Genomic DNA, 19005 nt, shown 5'->3' with positions numbered 1-19005 from the left:
TTACTTTTCATGAACTATTTGACAGGATGCCGACAATAAGGAAAGCTATTTCACCCAATAGTGCAATTTTGCCATCATTAAAAAAAATCATAATTATTTACGATTCTATAAACACTCCAAGTGTTGACTATTTAAAATGTAAAGCGGGCAGTACGCTGTGTAATATATCGAAAGCGATTGATTTTGGCTTTATATAACTAATAATAACATAAGATGTATGTTTCATTATAATTCGTTATTCTGATTCGCTAACTGCACATCTCATGTTACATTACACAACGAAAATCATTATTCATGATGAAACGAGGTCCCACAATAAAGTGCAAAGATTAATTTAATAAAAACTTGATAAAAATCGTGTTTTCATGATCCTAGCTAAAACATGTAATTATAAATATTGAATGCTTCTTTTTGTAACTTCATAGGGTTGTAAAAGCGTTGACCGTGCGTACATTTTCAGAATGAAGCGCTTCCGCTTTTCATACAAAATGTATTTCGGTCATCGCTTTACACCTCAATGAAGTAACGAAAAAAAGCATTCAATTCTTAAATAAACCAGAAATGAAATTTTAAATTTCATTGAAAAGTGTCTTTGACTGCTTAATCATATTTTAAAAACTGATGATATAGTGGTTATATATTAATAAAAACATTTTAAGTACGTTTGAGTCTTATGCAATATTTGTTTTTATATATTTGAAAACTGACTGCTACCGACTGGTTGCTTGAGCCTGGTCTCACAAACTCCGCATTTTCATTACAGCCGTTTACATTGAGTGTGTAGACAAAGGTAATATCTTTGGATTGCTTGTTTGTAGCTGAACTATGAAGTAACTAGGTAAGGTATACCACCCTCCTGTAGAAGGAGCCTAGTCCTACAGACAGATTGATTGGTTATTTGTCGAACTAGTCTACTCTTAAAGGAGGGTAGTTTACCTAACCTAATAATACAAGCAAGCTAACCAAGGATAGGCTACCTTTGCCTACACACTCAGTGCAATCGGCTGTAACTTTTTTACATTACAGGTTGCAACACCTTGCCAAATCATTAGGTTCCAATAAACGTTTGGAAAATTTAGTTAATGTACTTTCCCATAGGGTTTTATGCAGAACAATTACCGGAAATCTATTATGGAAACTTGAAAAAACAATATCAAAATCGAAATCTAAGTGAACAATGAAGTTACTCACATTAAAAAAGGTTGAGACATGAAAGGCCAAATATTTTTTTTTATTCTTGCGTGTCTTATTATAATCAGACGGTAATTTTAGAGTTTACAAAGAAATTTAATATTAAGACAAACATTAATGTCGAGTTTCATTGGTGAAATTAACATTACAATACAAATAAAGGATTCTCAAATGATCATGACTTTTGCTTGTAGTAAAATGATCAATGAATCAATCAATCAATCAATCAATCAATCAATTGATCAATCAATAAAATTGAGAATGGAAATAAAAAATGTGTCAAAGAAACAACATTCAGCCTAACCAAAGAGCACAGCCGAAGGCCACCAATGAGTCTTCAACACAACGAGAAAATCCGGGCTTCAGCTGGTCTCTAAATAAAAATATATACTACTAATGTGAAAATGGACGTCACACTTAACTTAGACAAAAAAAAACATAAAAAACTAACAAAGATCAGAGTCTACTGTCTTGGGACAGGCGCAAAAATACGGCGGGGCTAAACATGCTTTGTTAGATCTCAACCCTCCCGCTATACAATTATATCTAGCTCATGTAGAATAAACAAACACACAACAATATGCACAGAGAAACTCAGTTTAAAAGAAATCCGAGTCCGATGACAAAATAGTAAACAAAAGAAACTACACAAAACGAATATGATTCATAAATTAACAAAGAACTACTAGCAAAAACTGACATGCCAGCTCCAAACCCCAATCAAAAATATCGAAAGAATATATAGATATAAGAAGATGTGCATGGTATGAGTGCCAATGAGACAACTCTCCATCCAAGTCACAGTGTGTAGAAGGAAACTATTATAGGTTAAAGTACCCTCTTCAACACGAATCCTTGGCTCACACCGAATAGCAAGTTATAAGGATCCTCCAAAATGACTAGTGTAAAACCATTCAAACGGGAAAACCAAAGGTCTAAACTCTATATATAACTAGAGGATCTGAAGAGCCTGTGTTGCTCACCTTGGTCTATGTGTTTTTTGGTAATGGTGATGTGTTCGTAGATCTTACTCTACAAAATATTGTTGATGCTTACAATTATCTCTATCTATAATGAACTTAGCCTAGTAGTTTCAGTGGAAAATATTTTGTAAAAATGTACAAATTTATGAAAATTGTTAAAAATTGACTATAAAGGGCAATTACTCCTTAAGGGGTCAATTGACCATTTTCGTCATGTTGACTTATTTGTAGGTCTTACTTTGCTGTACATTATTGATGTTTACAGTTTATCTCTTACTTTGCTGTACATTATTGATGTTTACAGTTTATCTCTTACTTTGCTGTACATTATTGATGTTTACAGTTTATCTCTATCTATAATAATATTCAAGAAAATAACCAAAAGCTGAAAAATTTTCTTAAAATTACCAATTCAGGGGCAGCAACATAACAACAGGTTGTCTGATTCATCTGAAAATTTCAGGGCAGATAGATAATGACCTAATAAACAATTTTACCCATGTCAGATTTGCTCTTAATGCTTTGATTTCTGAGATATAAGCCAACATTTTCATTTTACTCCTATGTTCTATTTTTATCCATGGTGACCATCTTGGTTAGTTGGCAAGGTCACCGGACACATTTGTTATACTAGATATCCCAATGATGATGGTGGCTAAGTTTGGTTGAATTTGGCTCAGTAGTTTCAGAGGAGAAGATTTTTGTAAAAGTTACGACGACGGACGACGGACGCCAAGATATAAGAAAAGCTCACTTGACACTTCGGGCCAGGTGAGCTAAAAAACGAGAAGCGAGAACGACATCAACAAACGACAACTACTGTTTTTTGTGTGATTTTTTTATTACTAGACCAAATATTTCATGCTTTTTTATTATCTAGGACTGTATTTTTGATTAACAATTGATAACCAAGTTTAATAAAATCATATGTGTGTATAGCAAACATATTAACTTTGGCTTGAAAGGCGTCTATTTAATTGTTTTCGACTCGCTCTTCTCGGTCGAAAAAATTGACAAGAATAAAATCCTAAGATTGAACGCGTTCGTTCAACAATCTTATTAAAATTAATATGTATATTAATTTTCTCATACACATAAGTATTACAAAATCAGAGATATACATTTTGATTAGATTAGTTCGTCTAATTTACAAATGTAGTGTTATCTGTAGTAAATTTACTGACTTCTTTAATAAAGGATTTGAATAAGAATGTGTCCATACCACATAAATGCCCCACTCGCACTATTATTTTCCATGTCTAGTGGACCGTGGAATTGAGGGTCAGAACTCTATATTTGGCATTGAAATTAAAAAGATCATATGATATAGAATATGTGTACTGAGTTTCAAAAAAATATATCTGTACATTAACTTCACTTTCAAGTATAGAGATGTGATTTTTTTTTCTGAGACAAGTGCTTGTGACAATCCAAAAGAACTTGCAGTCATTCGAGGTTCAGTACTTTAGTACTTTGATTGTTTGAAAACGAGGTAAAAATACCCTGCCACATTCGGTATGTGTTTTTGTTAGACCTTTTTTTTCTTTCTGTTTTGTATCGATCTCATACGTTAAGCCCTTTTCCACTGATTTGTATAGTTTGTTCTTATGCTGTGCTGTAACAAAACTGTCCCGGCTGTTTACAAGAATGTTAAACGTCACAATATATTGCATGTGCCTGCTCCAACTCAGGAGCATGTAGTTCAATGGTTTTCGTTTGTTGATGTCTTTTATATGTGTTTTTCGTAATTCATGTTGTTTTAAAATAGGCTGTTATTTTTCTCAATTGAACTGTTTCATATTTTTCAATTCATGGACTATTGTAGCCGACAATACCGTATGTTTTTTCTCATTGTTGAAGATTATATGGTTGCCTATATATAATTGCTTACATCCACTACATTTGAACTTTGTTGGATAGTTGACTCATTTGCATTAATACCAAATCTCCTTATTAAAAGTTGAGGGGTGTGTGTGTTTCTTTGGAAAATTTCAATGTTTTTCTCCCAGGTCACCAAGTTTGAATAGAATATTTTGACATTTTGCTGTGCTCTTGGATTTGAGTTAAGAGCCAACCAAAGCTCACGGCCTGTTGGTGGGTAGTTGATGACTATATGGTAAGCTCTGGATGTCTTTTTGAGTATTGCATACGGTGATTTGGTGATGTCTTCATGCCATGCATTGTCCCATTACTTTATATAGACAGCTTATCAGTCAACCTGATCTATCAAGTAGCTCTCCTCGCCTTTTGTATAGTCAGACGAAAAACAAGATATAAACTGACTTAGCTTGGTATATACATGTTTATTTAATATGGTATGATTGTCAATGAGACAACTCTCCACAAGAGACCAACATAACACAGAAATTATCAACTATAGGTCATCGTACGGCCTTCAACAATGAGCAAAGCCCATACCGCATAGTCAGATATAAAAGGCCCCGAAATGACAATGTAAAACAATTCAAACAAGAAAACTAACTTAATTATGCACAAAAATTGAACGAAAAACAAAAATGTAACACATAAACAAACGACAACCACTGAATTATAGGCTCCTGACTTGGGACAGGCACATACATTTTGAATGTGGCGGGGTTAAACATGTTAGCGGGATCCATAATTCAAGTCAAATTGATATTTTAAAACAACATAAAAGTTAAAAAGTGTAAAAAAAAAAAATATTTTAATAAATGTTGAAAATATTATTGTGTTTGTGAGTGGAAAACTACTTAAAATTGTAGAAATATTCAAAAGTAGCTCTCGCGTTTTTGTTCTGCGGCTACGTTAATGCCCGCGTCACACTGTCCCGATTTTTATATACGATGGACACCCGAATGCGCAAATTGTAAATTCGTACGAAGTTGGTCCCGATCTCGTTAAAATACAAAAAAGTGACCGAAGTACGATGAATAACGAAGTCTATACGATGGTGCCGAAATTATATACGATAGCAAAAGATGGACATACGAAGGTTAACTTAAGCTTCATATCTCAGCCGAAGCCTACACGATGGATCACGAAGGCTACACGATGGGTTACGAAGGCTACACGATGGATTACGATGTCTAAAAGACGTCGTGTACAGCTTACGATGCATTTAAATAATATGCCGAAGGTATCACGCGTTTTAAATTGTTTGATCAATATTGAATATATATTATATTGTACATTTAATTTCTGGTTTAATCATAAGACGGAAGATCGTGGGCTTGAAGGGTAAAACAGAATTTCGACAACATATCGTTTCTGTACAAGTCTGCCATGCATGGCGGGAAATCGATCTTTTTGTCTAATTCTTATAAAACTTAGTTTATTATCCCCTCGCCTACTACATGTAAGTTGCGTGTAGATAAAATTGTTATGGACACTCTAGAACCAAAATGCTCAAAACTTGGTATGGTGCTACTCGTTAATAATGTTTTAAGCGCTATTGACTTTAAAGTTCAAAGGTCAAGGTCACAGTGGCAGTTGTAATACAAGGCAATATCACTCTTGTGGACACTCTAAAACCAATATGCTTCAAAAGATTTTAACCACATTTGGTATATTGTTCCTCCTTGTAATGATCTGACCTTTTTTACGTTCAAGGCCAAAGGTCAAGGTCATGTAGATGGACTTGTTTTTTCTCCTTGAAATAGCATAATACACAGGAAATTGGTTGCTCATTTTTTTTTACCTGCTTGTTCTAAAGACAATATTAAAGGTACTTCCAGTTACTGAATGTTTTTGTTGATTTCTAAAAAAATAGTTTATTTATCAAATATGCATATTCAATTTACCATTTTATGCATGTGTCATATACAAATATAGTGTCCATATTTGTCCCCAATATGTTACATACGAGGGGATGCCACGTTCGGCATTGCCTTGTTTGAACTTTAAAATGTGTGCACTAGTCTGAATAATCACCCATAATTATGCCCATATTTACTGATCTATCTTAAAGGTAAGGTAATGGGTTCGTTGATCCCTTTTATTAAAAAAGGAGAATATCATAATAATATAGACAAAAGGAAGGATGTTGGGGAAAGCAACAAATGCGGCAAAATATGACATATAGAAAACAAAACGGTTATGGAGTAAACATTCGTGTGACGACAACTCAGACGATACATAAAAAATCAGAATAATGAAGAAAAAGTTGGTTTCCCTATATACGTGTACCTGTAGTGTTGGTGTACGAGGCGCGTTTATGATTTTCATTATGTTACTTGATATGAAAAATTGACAAAAAATAATATTTTACTTGTAAAAGTAAATCCTGAGCCTGTAATAGCTGCTCTTCTTGTTCTCATAGAATCATATGATATCAGCTCCATGTTTTGTGAACGTCTTTCTTAACTGTCGTATTAGACTGACCAGTGCATATCGCGCATGGCACTTTAAATGTATTTTAGTGCGAAAATTAACTTACATTTAGCTGAATTCATTGCCGTCGTAGTTCCATCTTGTCGCCTTCGTACTTTTATTCGATGGCAACACGACGGGATTACGAGGTCTTTACGAAGTCGTGTTGCCATTGTAAGACCTTCGGGTAGCTTCGTGATTCATTCGTGTAGACATCGTAATGTCAAAACTGCCCGATGGAAACACGAATGCAATACGATGTTCAAAGATGCATTCCCGGTGACATTACGATGGTGAGGATGGTGATACGAACTGAATACGAACCCTCAACATCGGACGCACCTTCGGGAATTTTTTAACATGTTAAAAAATTCAGAACCCTTCCCGAAGTTGTCCCCGAAGGCTAGAAAAAGTGGCCGATGGTTCTACGATGGTTAAAGATGGCACTACGAATAGCCCGATCTGGATACGATCAGTCCCGATTTTGAAAATTTCCATAATCGTGTTGCCATCGGCGTAAAAATCGGGACAGTGTGACGCGGGCATAACGGAACATCAATCAAGTAATCGATCTTCATGACTATGGCTTCAATATTTAATGGTATAAAATATCATATTCTGCTTGTCGTAGACTCAAAAAGACTTCAAGTTGGAATAGATCTACGAAGACTAAAGAACGTTCATGTGTGGTTTAGCAATTGTACATGCCCACGAAACCGACGTCCAGTTATTGTTCGGAAGATGTTTTGAGAAGTTCCGATGCGACCGGACAAGTAAAATTAAACTGTTACAGTATATTACAGAACACAAAACTTGCTATCTTTGCTGTAAATACAAGTTAAAAACCTGACATGGTTTACATTAAAGCTAAAAATCCCAATCCCACGGCATCAAATAATTTTAAAAAAAGCATACGACCTTTAACATTGGAGGTCTGAACTAGCATTGAGCCGTGTTTAGGTCCGAAATAGAAAATAAAGAGATGTGGAGTAATGTACACGGGACAAAATCGCACACAATATATAGAAAAAATACAAATTATTAATGAACAGGGCTTTTATGCCTGTTCTTCATCTTGAAAGGAGCTGGAGGGTCTTCAACGAGGAACTAGACCATTGATCCTCATTATACAAAAGTAACATAGGTTAGTGCATCGGACTATACAAAAACATAAGTTCCTGGTTCGATCACTGTTCCGGTGAGAAAATTTCCAATCCACTATTAATAAATATGTTTAAACTAACAATAGCCACACACTTGACTTTGTGGATTACATTATTTTTTTCATCATCCTACATATGTCTTTTGATATTGTTCATACATGTAAATACTAAAAGTCTTACACTGTATCTATATATTTTGCTCCGAGACCAGAACATAATGATAAATTAAAACTTGCGCTTTAGATTAAGAAAGGGTGTGAAAGATTTTGTATCATTTTTTCCAGTTCTTCTGGAGTCCTTGAGCCTTTCCCTCGCCAACAATATATAGTTTGCTTTATTTGTAAAAGCAACTAGTTACGCTACAATATTATCATCTTAGATTAACCTCTCCAAACTTAAAAGTAAAGATCACGCACCCTTATTGTTTAGATTGATAAAGACTTTTGCATCCGTCGACATTATCTTCGATTAAAGTAGTATTGATCTGACAACCGCTGTGCATGTATACTTTAACGACCTTTAACCCTCTTGCTGCCGGAGGGACACATATGTCCATACTTTTATTTTATACAAGCACCTGTTTATTTCTGTATTTATTTCTTATTAAACATTAAAAATGATACGGTGTATTGTTTTTTTTGGGGGGGCCTTCAATATTACGTCATGTGGACATGACGTCATATATCGGATGACGTAATAGCCGGTCCTTGTGACGTCACATACGTTTAGCTACTGTAGCTGGAATGATGTCTCAGCAAAATGATGACATTGATTACAATGAAGACGGAGATGAATCGGATATCAGTGAAAATGAAAGTGGAATGGAGACAGACGAGGATATGGATGAGCCAGGTGACATTTCTCATGGTCCATGGATATGTGTACCGACGGATGAGACTTATGTTATGCCTGTAATTCCAAACGATTTTGTACAGGCACCTGCACCTCAAAACCGCCCAGCTGTCACCGCCCGACCAATTGATTATTTTGATTACTTTACAGTAGATAATGAAAACGATACAAATGTGATAGATATTTTGGTATCTGAAACAAATAGATATGCAACACAAACTATTCAATCCAACCAACAGCCTTTACCCACTTTTTCTAGGATGCATCACTGGATACCAACTGACCGTACGGAAATGAGAGCATTTGTTGGGCTGATGATGACAATGGGGATGATAAAAAAAACCAACCATCGAATCTTATTGGAATAAGTCAGGAGACACTTACCTATATCACTCACCATCATTTTCGCAGATTTTCAGTAGAAACAGATTTCAAAATATTTTACGTTTCCTACACTGCAATGATAACAGAACTGCTATTCCTAGGGGTTCTCCAGGTTATGACCCAGGACACAAAATTAGGCCAATATTTGATATTTTGAATAACACTTTTCATACAAAATACAATCTTGCAAGAGATCTAACAGTAGACGAGTCCATGGTTGGATTTAAAGGAAGACACAACTTAGTTCAGTACATGCCTGGAAAAAAATCGCATCGATGGGGTGCAAAACTGTTCGTTTTGGCCGAGTCTGACACTGGTTATACTAGTCAAGTGATGTTATATTCAGGTACGTATTTATACTAGATATTAAATTAAACCACAGATACATGTATATTAATGTCTGGTAAATTTGACTTTAATTATAATTACTCACATAAATAAGTTATGTGCTAACTTAAATTATAATGTTTCTGAGCGAATAGTTGCAAAACATTATGTTAAAAATTAATGACTTAATATGTCAGCTTGTGTCACTTGTCATTGCGGCCATTCATATTTTAATCCAATGTTTATGTATTTAAAGATTTTTTTTGTAAAAGTAACCATTTTTGTATGAATAATATGCTGTATCGCTAATTTTTAAACTCATTGCAGGTAAACAAGCAAGAGTTCGCAGAGCTGTACATGGTTTAGGATATACTGTAGTCACAGACCTATCCTCCAAACATCGCGGTAAAAACCATCATCTTGTACTAGACAACGCATTTACCAGTCCTACTTTATGCCGGGATCTGTATACACACAATATTTACAACACAGGTACTGTCCGGGTGCACAGAAAAGGGATGCCTAGATCTTTTAAGACAACTAGAGTTGCAAAAGGGGAAAGAGTAGCAAGACAACAAGGACCCATAATGGCCATGAAGTACGGAGACAGGAAGGAAGTCACATTCTTATCAACATTTGAAGGACCTAGGTAACATATTTTCTTCTGAATTCATGTACACAATACAAATTTTTGATATGTATGTATGCCAGTTAACACGCATGTTCATTGAATTGGGTCAATTCCGTCAATAAATTAACAGCCTTCCGTCAAAAAATTAACAGGCTTTCTGTCAACACATTAGGTCCTCCGTCAACAAATTCACAGGTATTCCGTCAACATAGTAAACAAAACAAAACTTTCTTCTGTCATCGAAATATTTTCAGCTACCTAAAATTAATCAATTAGGTCATGAATGTAGGTTAAATTAACAAGTATACAATGTGAGAAAAAGGTAATTTCGTATATATATACATAACATAACAAATATGTTTCAAACCATTAATCAGTTATTCATTCAGATAAGTTAATTATATAAATACTTTAGAATAAAAATGTTACCAAAAATACTCATTTCAAGATCAGTAACACCATTCCGTTTTCAACAGTTTAAAAAGAACCGAAAACAGCAGAGGTGTGGAGAGACATGTTCCAAAAGTTGTAGATATATACAACAGAAAAATGGGTGGTGTTGACCTTGCTGACCAACATATTCAAGTGTATGACCCTGACTTTAGATCTGTGAAACTGTGGAAAAAGTTGTTGGTAAACATGATATTAAGAGTAGTAAGTAGGTGTGCCATTTAGCAATATGTTTTTAAGTACGCGTAGTTATTAGTTCCTCCAGTCGTTTTTATGCAGACATCGTTGGTTTATTTTAATTTTCTTTGGTTTTCGGTCGTCAGCATCTATACATCAATAAATTTAACAGCTATAAAGTTAATTGAAGTTTGATGAGGTTATGAATTTAGTTGTAATCATTTCAATTTAACGTTTTAAACTTATTGTTATCTATGTATAATAAAAAAAGAAAAATTGATAAAAAAAACGTTTCGAAAAAAAGTAAGTTTTCATTTCTCCGGGAAGTAATTGTTCGTTCATCTTTTTTTTTTAAATTTCATAGGAAATGCATATGTATTGTATCAGAGGAACAGACGACTACTCCCTAAGATGACAAGGATGGAATTCCATTCCCAAATTTATCACCAGTTGATTGGAGATTTAAGAGTTGACAGGAATATTCCGCGAGGGCCATGCAATGGAAGTCGACGACTTGTTGAAAGACACTTCATTGAAAATTTGCCAGGTAGTTATGATCATACATAGATTTTAGTAGAACTAAAATAGATAAAAATAAGTATCTATAGTTTTAAACTGGCCTGTCCCTTATTTACAAAGGCCAAATAAATAAACAGATGAAGTGATATCTAAAAAAGAAAGTATTGATTTAGAATAAGATAAAAACGCCTTAATTTATATGTACAGTGCCTCAATATTATTGTTCATTTACAAAAGAAATTATAGATTATATTGTATCATTTTATTTATATATAACTGAATTAAAAAAATGATAACCTCATTTATTGTAGGAAAATCACGGCGTCCATGTCATGTGTGTTCCAGACAGACACTCGGAGGAAGGAACGAAAAGAGGTCACGTGTCCGTACATGGTGCCCGGATTGTAACGTGGGACTGTGTCTGGGATATTGTTTCCGCATTTATCATAAATGTCAAAATTTTGCAACCCATCGACGGGGTATTAACGAGGAATAAATAAATGAAAAATAATAACAATTTGTTTTCTTTTTGTACCATTTATTGATTGGTATTAATTATTACGGCAAATGAGACAGATTTATTACAAATTATACATTTCTCCCATACTAAAAAAATATCTGTATTTCTAAAACAAATATTATATATACTATATCAGCGAAAAAATGTGTTCTTGTTCTTATATTTATCTGAGAAAGAAACTCAATATACTAATAGGATTACGTTAGAGCAACAGACGTCGGATTACACAAGATAACGTCAAAAAAAGTACGCAATCTACTACAATATATAGATATTATGACGTTCATTAATTCAATGACGTAACGCATTCAACGACTTTGGGATATAAAAAATAACAAAATATAGAAGATGAAATGTTTATGAAATAGCTTACATAGGTTTTTGAGTTTTAAATAAAGAGCAAACGATGTAAAACAAAGGTTTAATTTTTGCCATTTTCCCGTATTTCCTGGCGTATCAAATGCAACCTTGAAAAACGGTCGGCAGCAAGAGGGTTAAATGAATGACAAATGGCAACATTGTCATTTTTTGAATGGCAATTAAACTGTGTTGGAAAGATAACATAAATACACTTTCGTTTTTCGTTTTTTGTTTTTGTGAAATCAAAAATGAAAAATGAAAACACTTTCATTTTTCGATTTTAGTTTTTGAGAAATCAAAATTGAAAAATGAAAATGCTTTTGTTTTTCGTTTTTTGTTTGTGAAATCAAAAACGAAAAACGAAAACACTTTTGTTTTTCATTTTGGTTTTTAAAAAATCAAAAACGAAAAATGAAACCACTTTCGTTTTTCGTTTTGGTTTTTAAGAAATCAAAAACGAAAAATGAAAACACTTTCGTTTTTCATTTTGGTTTTTATGAAATCAAAAACGAAAAATGAAAACACTTTCGTTTTTTGTTTTTTGTTTTTGATATTTCAAAACGAAAAACGAATGGACGCAGATATACACGGACCTATATGATTACAAAAATTTTGTCCGAGATGACTATGACGTCCAACGGCTGTTTTGCCAGACAAACTGGGGTCGTGCCGAGGGCCCAAGCTTGTCTGACAAAACAGACGTTGGATGTCAGAGTAATCGCGGACTCACAAAAAGTATGCCTAAATACATTATTTTACTATCTAATTTACGCACCATGAGAGATTTTGAAGCCGACAGGCTGTTAAAGATCTATGGCTGTTAAAGATCTATTTCGTTTCCATCTTCATCATCGGATGTAGAAAATGTTGGCTTCTTTATCCAGTTACCGATTCGGCAATTCTGATCAATTCTCTGGCTCCGACTTACAGGTTCCTACATGTATGATTGTACTGACATAGTTGGTTTAACCTTGGAAATGTCTATCTGTTCACGTTCATCGTCTGTGAATCGATAGTCCATAGTTGTATCGTTGTATTGTCGTTCACATATTTGCGGCCATGCTTGTTTGTTTACAAAATGAGAGGACACATATGACGTCACCAGCATTCCGGAACAAAGGGAGATAATCATGTTGCACTTTCCCCGATGAACCACGAAATTACCTGTTTTATATGTATTACGAGGACACACATACGACTACCAATATTTTTTTTAGTATTTATTTTAACCAATTTATTAAAATATAAAACAAAAAAAGTTTTTAAAAACCTTTGCATTTCACCTTTAAAACGGCATCTCTCTTGGTTGAACTAGTATTTCATTTACTCCGACGTAATCCGGTTGTGTAACAGCGTACAGAACAGCATTTGCTATATCTTCTGGCTCAAGTGATTTACCCGATTCCGTTTCCTCAAATATTTTAACCTAAAACGAAAAGAAAATTCAATGTTGTAATAACAAAGTTTTATTTGAAAATTTAAGTAATATTATGTCAAAGAATGATAGCACTAACAAACGACAAAAGATGCATTTCTATTTTTTTTTTTTTTTTAAATATTGCAGAAAAATTTAAAAAAATTAAAAAATGCATGATGTTGTACTAAACCTTAAATAGTCAAACGTTCTTATAAAAAGAAGACATGGTATGATGGCCAAAGAGACAACTCTCCACAAGAGACCTTATGACACAGAATTTAACATTTATGGGTCATCACTGTACGGCCTTCAACCATGAACAAAGCTTAAACTGCATAGTTTTGTTTGTTTTAGAAATGACTCGGTCAATTATTTAACGATTTCTTGCATTGGAATTTATTGGCTTATCTTGTTCGTCTGTTACGTCAACAACACTTGTAAAGCTTACCGATATATATTAGAACTTAAGTTAATGAGTATCACTTTTTTATTCACTTGACCAAAAATAAAGGAACGTATTGAAAAACAGGGGGAAAATTTATTATTATACATACCTCTGGATCGATATGTTTGTCTGCCATATCCGGGACATTGACACTTCCCGGTTGGACAATGGTTACTCGAATTCCCAGCTTACAAACTTCCTGTCTTAATGTCTGGGAGAATCCCTCCATGAAGAACTTGCTTCCGGTATACACTGCTAGACCAGGAAATCCCTAAAATAATATGAGTTTGATATATATAAATGTTAAAATAGCAAACCAGTGAAAAAGATATTTAAGATAGTTAAACAATAAACAATATTGAAGTTTTCATACTTTGGCATATTATATGTTGATATCGTTTCAACTAAAATGTTTAGATATAAAATTAAAAACAAAACAAAAAGTATGGTAACCGATCAAATTTTTAGGATAAAAAACAACGCCTGCAGAAAATTGAAAAAATTATGATCACTTCAGCATGTGTAGAAATATAGTATCTTCATTTAGATAAAAAAAAAATCCTTCAAATGAACTGTATATGACTTTTAACATGGACAATTTTTTTTTTTAATTTTTTATAAAGAAAAAATGAAACCATCAATTACTATCAAGGAAGGCAAAACAATACCATAGTACCTTAATAGGTATTGTGTGGACATGCCCAATTGATGGTCCATACATGTTTGAAATTTTCAGTTGATTTTTTTGTTTTTGTTCATAAGATAAGAATTGAATGGAACATCGCATTGAAACGAAGTCAGCACCATCTTTCAGTTTTATTTCATCTTATGGGCATAGGCTTAATATAAACTAACTAGTAGGTAAAAGAAAATTTCGCAATCATTTTTGGGAAATTCAAATAAGTACAAAATATGCCAATGAATACATTTGATTATTTTAATGTCACAATTGGTCAGTTTCGTGATTTATATAATTTTAGCCTTTTTTAAGAGATAGCTTTAAGTAATTTGACTAGTAATATTTAGATTGCTTTAATCATTTTGACTAGTTATATTTAGATTGCCGTAATCAAATTGAATACTTACAAACTAGTCAACCACAACACCATAAAATTTTTTATGGATAATGTAAAAACATACCCTCTTGCCTGAATCAGACGATATATTCACAATGTGACCAGACTTACGCTTTACCATCTGGTCTATAACTGCTCCGACGCCATTAGTCAATCCCTATTTAAAATATCACAGGAGATATACTAAATAAACAATGTCCTCACTCCATATCAAGCATTATAATCAATATTGTCAAAAAACTTTTACTGATCATGTTGATTCCTTAATTTTTTCAATGTAGTTGGATATTAACACAAACATGGCCAATACATGTTATGAATTCTATTCATATTTATACGAAAAAGAGATACGAGATTCTGCGTTTTTTTATTGGCTTACCAGCAACGTGTAAAGACGTCACATCCTTTTCATTGGCTATTTGTTAGGACAAAGGTAAAGACAAAGTTTGTTCGTCCATGGCAACGGTTGTATGTGGATTCTTTGATTATATACAAACCACTTGAATTTTTCGGATTCTTGCTTGTCAATTGCTAAAACATTATGAAGCGTACACAAGTTATTAAACTGTCGGAGGTTTAAACATTATGAAGCGTACTCAAGTTATTAAACTGCCGGAGGTTTAAACATTATGAAGCGTACACAAGTTATTAAACTGTCGGAGGTTTAAACATTATGAAGCGTACACAAGTTATTAAACTGTCGGAGGTTTAAACATTATGAAACGTACACAAGTTATTAAGCTGTCGGAGGTTTAAACATTATGAAGCGTACACAAGTTATTAAACTGTCGGAAGTTTAAGTTCGACATCGGAATAGGATATGTCACATCATACTGGTATCGCAGAAGACTAAATCCACGATTCGTTCGTAATTTGTAATTCTAAATAATGAAATTGTTGACCATAAGAAAAGGTTTAACCGTGCGTCATAGATTTCAGCTATTATTATTGACTTACTTTGCAATTTACATCTATCATTTGATCCCATTTATCTTCGTGTAAGTTTTTGACCAGTGTATAATACCATGCTCCAGCATTATTGATCATTATATCGACTGGTCCCAACTCTGTTTCTGTCCTCCTCACTAGCTCCTTAACCTAAAAGAATTAGACGCATATTCAGGACCAATTTCGGAAACTATAAGTGGCTACGGAAAATTAATGAAAACATTCAAATAAATAAACGATACCATTTTTTTTTATATTCAGGAGGATTGGGAGGGGGCAGGTTCTTCTCGGATAGACCTTCCATTTCTATCTATCCTAATGTATCTCTATTTTTTCAGCACCTCTGCATTTTCTTCCTGTCTTATTTATTTTCAGCACTTACTAAATGTCAGGATACTAATTTTCAAAATTCCTCTCAGACAGCAATTCAATGATACAGAATAAACAGACATCTTATCATATCACATATTCATGTTTATATCTTGAAATTATTCATACGGTCTCAATACAAAAAAAAATTCTGTATATAATGTGAAAGTCCTCAATTGACCCGAATTGAGAATAGGGGGGGGGGAAACTCACAACGAGCTATCAAAGATTTGCCAGCAATACCAAGTTTCCAAAAGAACAAAATCATGAAATGCAGAATATGCTCCGATGTCTATCGTACATGTATATCGACCAGAGAATTCCATGTATTGTGGGTTTTGTGATATTTTTACATTTTTCTACATTCCTCAAATTGTATGACATGCATAACGTTTAACGCCTTTTTTCTGAAATTTTGGAACACCATTAACGAGCGAACCGGTTAAAGTTAAATATGGGTTAATTATCAATTATTCAGTCTTGATTATTATTATTCTTTTTTTTTTTTTGTGTTAAGTTATTATATTTTGTTTATTCCCACATTTCGATGACAAAATATTTCGATGTTTTATTATAGATAACACATTAAATGTGATGTTTTTTCATTACTTAACGGTTAATTATTGGAGAAGTTATCTTACATCGCTTCTGACAGCAACATCTGTTTTGACTTGAATGCAAACTCCCCCAAATTCTTCTATCGTTCTCTTCACATCTTCTAGTTTATCCACCCGTCTGGCGGCTAATGCGACTTTAGCTCCAGCTTTGGCTAATGTTATTCCTATAGCTTCTCCAATTCCACTGGATGCACCTGTCACTATGGCAACGTTGCCATCTAAACTTTTCCTTTCTGTTTGTAAAGAAATATCCAAACATTTAACAAATGAGTGTGTATAGATATTCGAAGTGCTGTCTCAGTCACAAGCACGTTTTTACAAATTGAATTTTTTAACAAGACCAAGAATATAACTTATGGTGATAACTTACACCTCGACTAAAATTACTTTGACTCGTTTAATTTTCATAAAATTTAGACAAAAATATTTACTTTGATCCTTTGACAAATATATGCAAATTGTTCATCACCGAAACACACGTTACATTTAGCACAGACGTAAATCATTTTTCAAACAGAATAGAAACAATTAAATATACTCTAGGTTCATTATACAATCAGTCAACTAATAATATGATACGTGTACTGACAGTCTTGGCAAATCGAGACATCCTTTAATGCTAGTTTTATACTAACTAGAGCATGCTAAAGCTTTGCTGGTAACCTTCGTGCACGTTTATAATCATGCACATTTGTTTTTAAAAATAATCTGAGACGTTGGGAAATTAATACCCTTCCGCTTCGACTCTTTGTTTACTACTGTTATCGTTTAATTACTTTTCAGATGCTCCAGTGTGTACAAGTTACATCCGGAAATGCTTATTTACACAACAGAATCGTAATTTACTTGATTTTATTTAGACTATAGATATCCCGCTAGCTGCTACTTGTGAAATATTGCTGACTGGACCGGCCTTCAGTACATATGCTTTATGTGTATGTGTGTTGGTATTGTAGTTTAATGACAGTATTATATCAATTATATTAATAAACAGCATGAATCGCAAAACTATCATTATTATATATTACTGTATTTACAAATATTCATTCTATTCACATCTTGAATGGTGTATATTCATGCATTTCTCTTAAAATTCGACGATATTATTTTCTTTATATAAATCATCATTTATTTTCATATCAATAACATTTCAACTCTCAAATGTGCAAAGCAAATAAATGTTTGCATTACATAACAAGAACTTATAAAATGAAGTGCTCTGCACACAGATAAAATGTTGTGTAAGTAAATAATTTCGAGCTTACAACTATAATAATATGAAGTCTTATGTACACACATAAAAGATTGTGTGTGTAAATAAAAATCAATAGAAGAATGTCACTCTTAAATTGATCGTATGAGTTTTCCCTCATTTCGAAAAGGGGGAGCAAATGATGATATCAATTATATCAAATAGAAAAAAAAAACAAAAAAAAACAAGACATTTCAACAGCCAAACGTGCGATAAATAAAGGGGTGGCGAAAACAATCTACAAAACACTACACCATGTACACAGAAAACAAGTACCTAAAGAATATGAACCCTACCAAATGACCTGTATTGATCGGAAGTGTTTGATTTATCTAATTGTCTATATATGATGTAATACAACATTTAACGTTAAAGATGAAATATTGCTACAGAAAGAACACAATTAGAATGCTAATGTAATTATGTTTTCATTTATATATAGAACAATTTACCTGATGTCATTGTAGTTGTTTCGCTTTCTCCGTATATTTGTTAATGGAATGATAATAAATTCTAAACAAGTAATGTTTTTTTCTAAAAAGCTTGCCATATTTTAGCTGATTATATTGAGATCAGTGGTTTTTGAGTATAGGCTATTTTTATTGGAATATTGCACTCCAAGCAATATGAATACATATAAGCGCTTTTTTCCACTAATTTGTGATTTTAGTTGTATTATTGGTGGAAATGGGGAATGAAATTATAATAAAATGCATACTGTGTCTTGATAAAAAAAAAAGCATATAACCTACATGTACTTTTGAGGACTACTACAGTAGGCCTTTGAAATTTGAGAATGTTACATCTTATACGTATAGAAGTGATTAATATTTTATCTGACTGTTGTCTTAGAAGAAGCAATTAGTTTTGACGGTACGTGTAAAGTGTTGTTTTTACTAATTTCCAGGTGTAGTAATACTGGTTTGTATTGTTGACAATATTTGTGAATACATAACATAGAAACCTTACTAAAA

At 33.2% G+C, this 19005-nt stretch overlaps 2 protein-coding genes across 2 annotated transcripts; one reads left to right on the top strand and one right to left on the bottom strand.

The window, feature by feature from the left end:
- The first annotated feature begins 8327 nt into the window (after window positions 1-8327).
- Window positions 8328-11535, top strand: LOC139485992 (piggyBac transposable element-derived protein 4-like). Its single transcript, XM_071270675.1, has 5 exons — window positions 8328-9269; window positions 9578-9899; window positions 10358-10539; window positions 10873-11055; window positions 11339-11535. The coding sequence occupies exons 1-5, from the start codon at window positions 9137-9139 to the stop codon at window positions 11521-11523; spliced, it is 1005 nt and encodes a 334-aa protein (XP_071126776.1). The 5' UTR covers window positions 8328-9136; the 3' UTR covers window positions 11524-11535.
- Window positions 11536-13192: 1657 nt separating this feature from the next.
- Window positions 13193-18516, bottom strand: LOC139484215 (uncharacterized). Its single transcript, XM_071267949.1, has 6 exons — window positions 18484-18516; window positions 16804-17012; window positions 15803-15943; window positions 14910-15002; window positions 13879-14040; window positions 13193-13333 (listed from the first exon to the last, which is right to left on the bottom strand). Exons 1-6 carry the CDS (start codon window positions 18491-18493, stop codon window positions 13193-13195), a joined length of 756 nt encoding a protein of 251 aa, XP_071124050.1. The 5' UTR covers window positions 18494-18516.
- Between the last annotated feature and the right edge of the window lie 489 nt (window positions 18517-19005).

The sequence above is a fragment of the Mytilus edulis genome, chromosome 8, assembly GCF_963676685.1.
Source record: "Mytilus edulis chromosome 8, xbMytEdul2.2, whole genome shotgun sequence".
Classification (NCBI taxonomy): domain Eukaryota; kingdom Metazoa; phylum Mollusca; class Bivalvia; order Mytilida; family Mytilidae; genus Mytilus; species Mytilus edulis.
The sequence above is the reverse complement of the archived record's forward strand: the minus strand, read 5'-3'. Positions and strand labels throughout refer to the sequence as shown.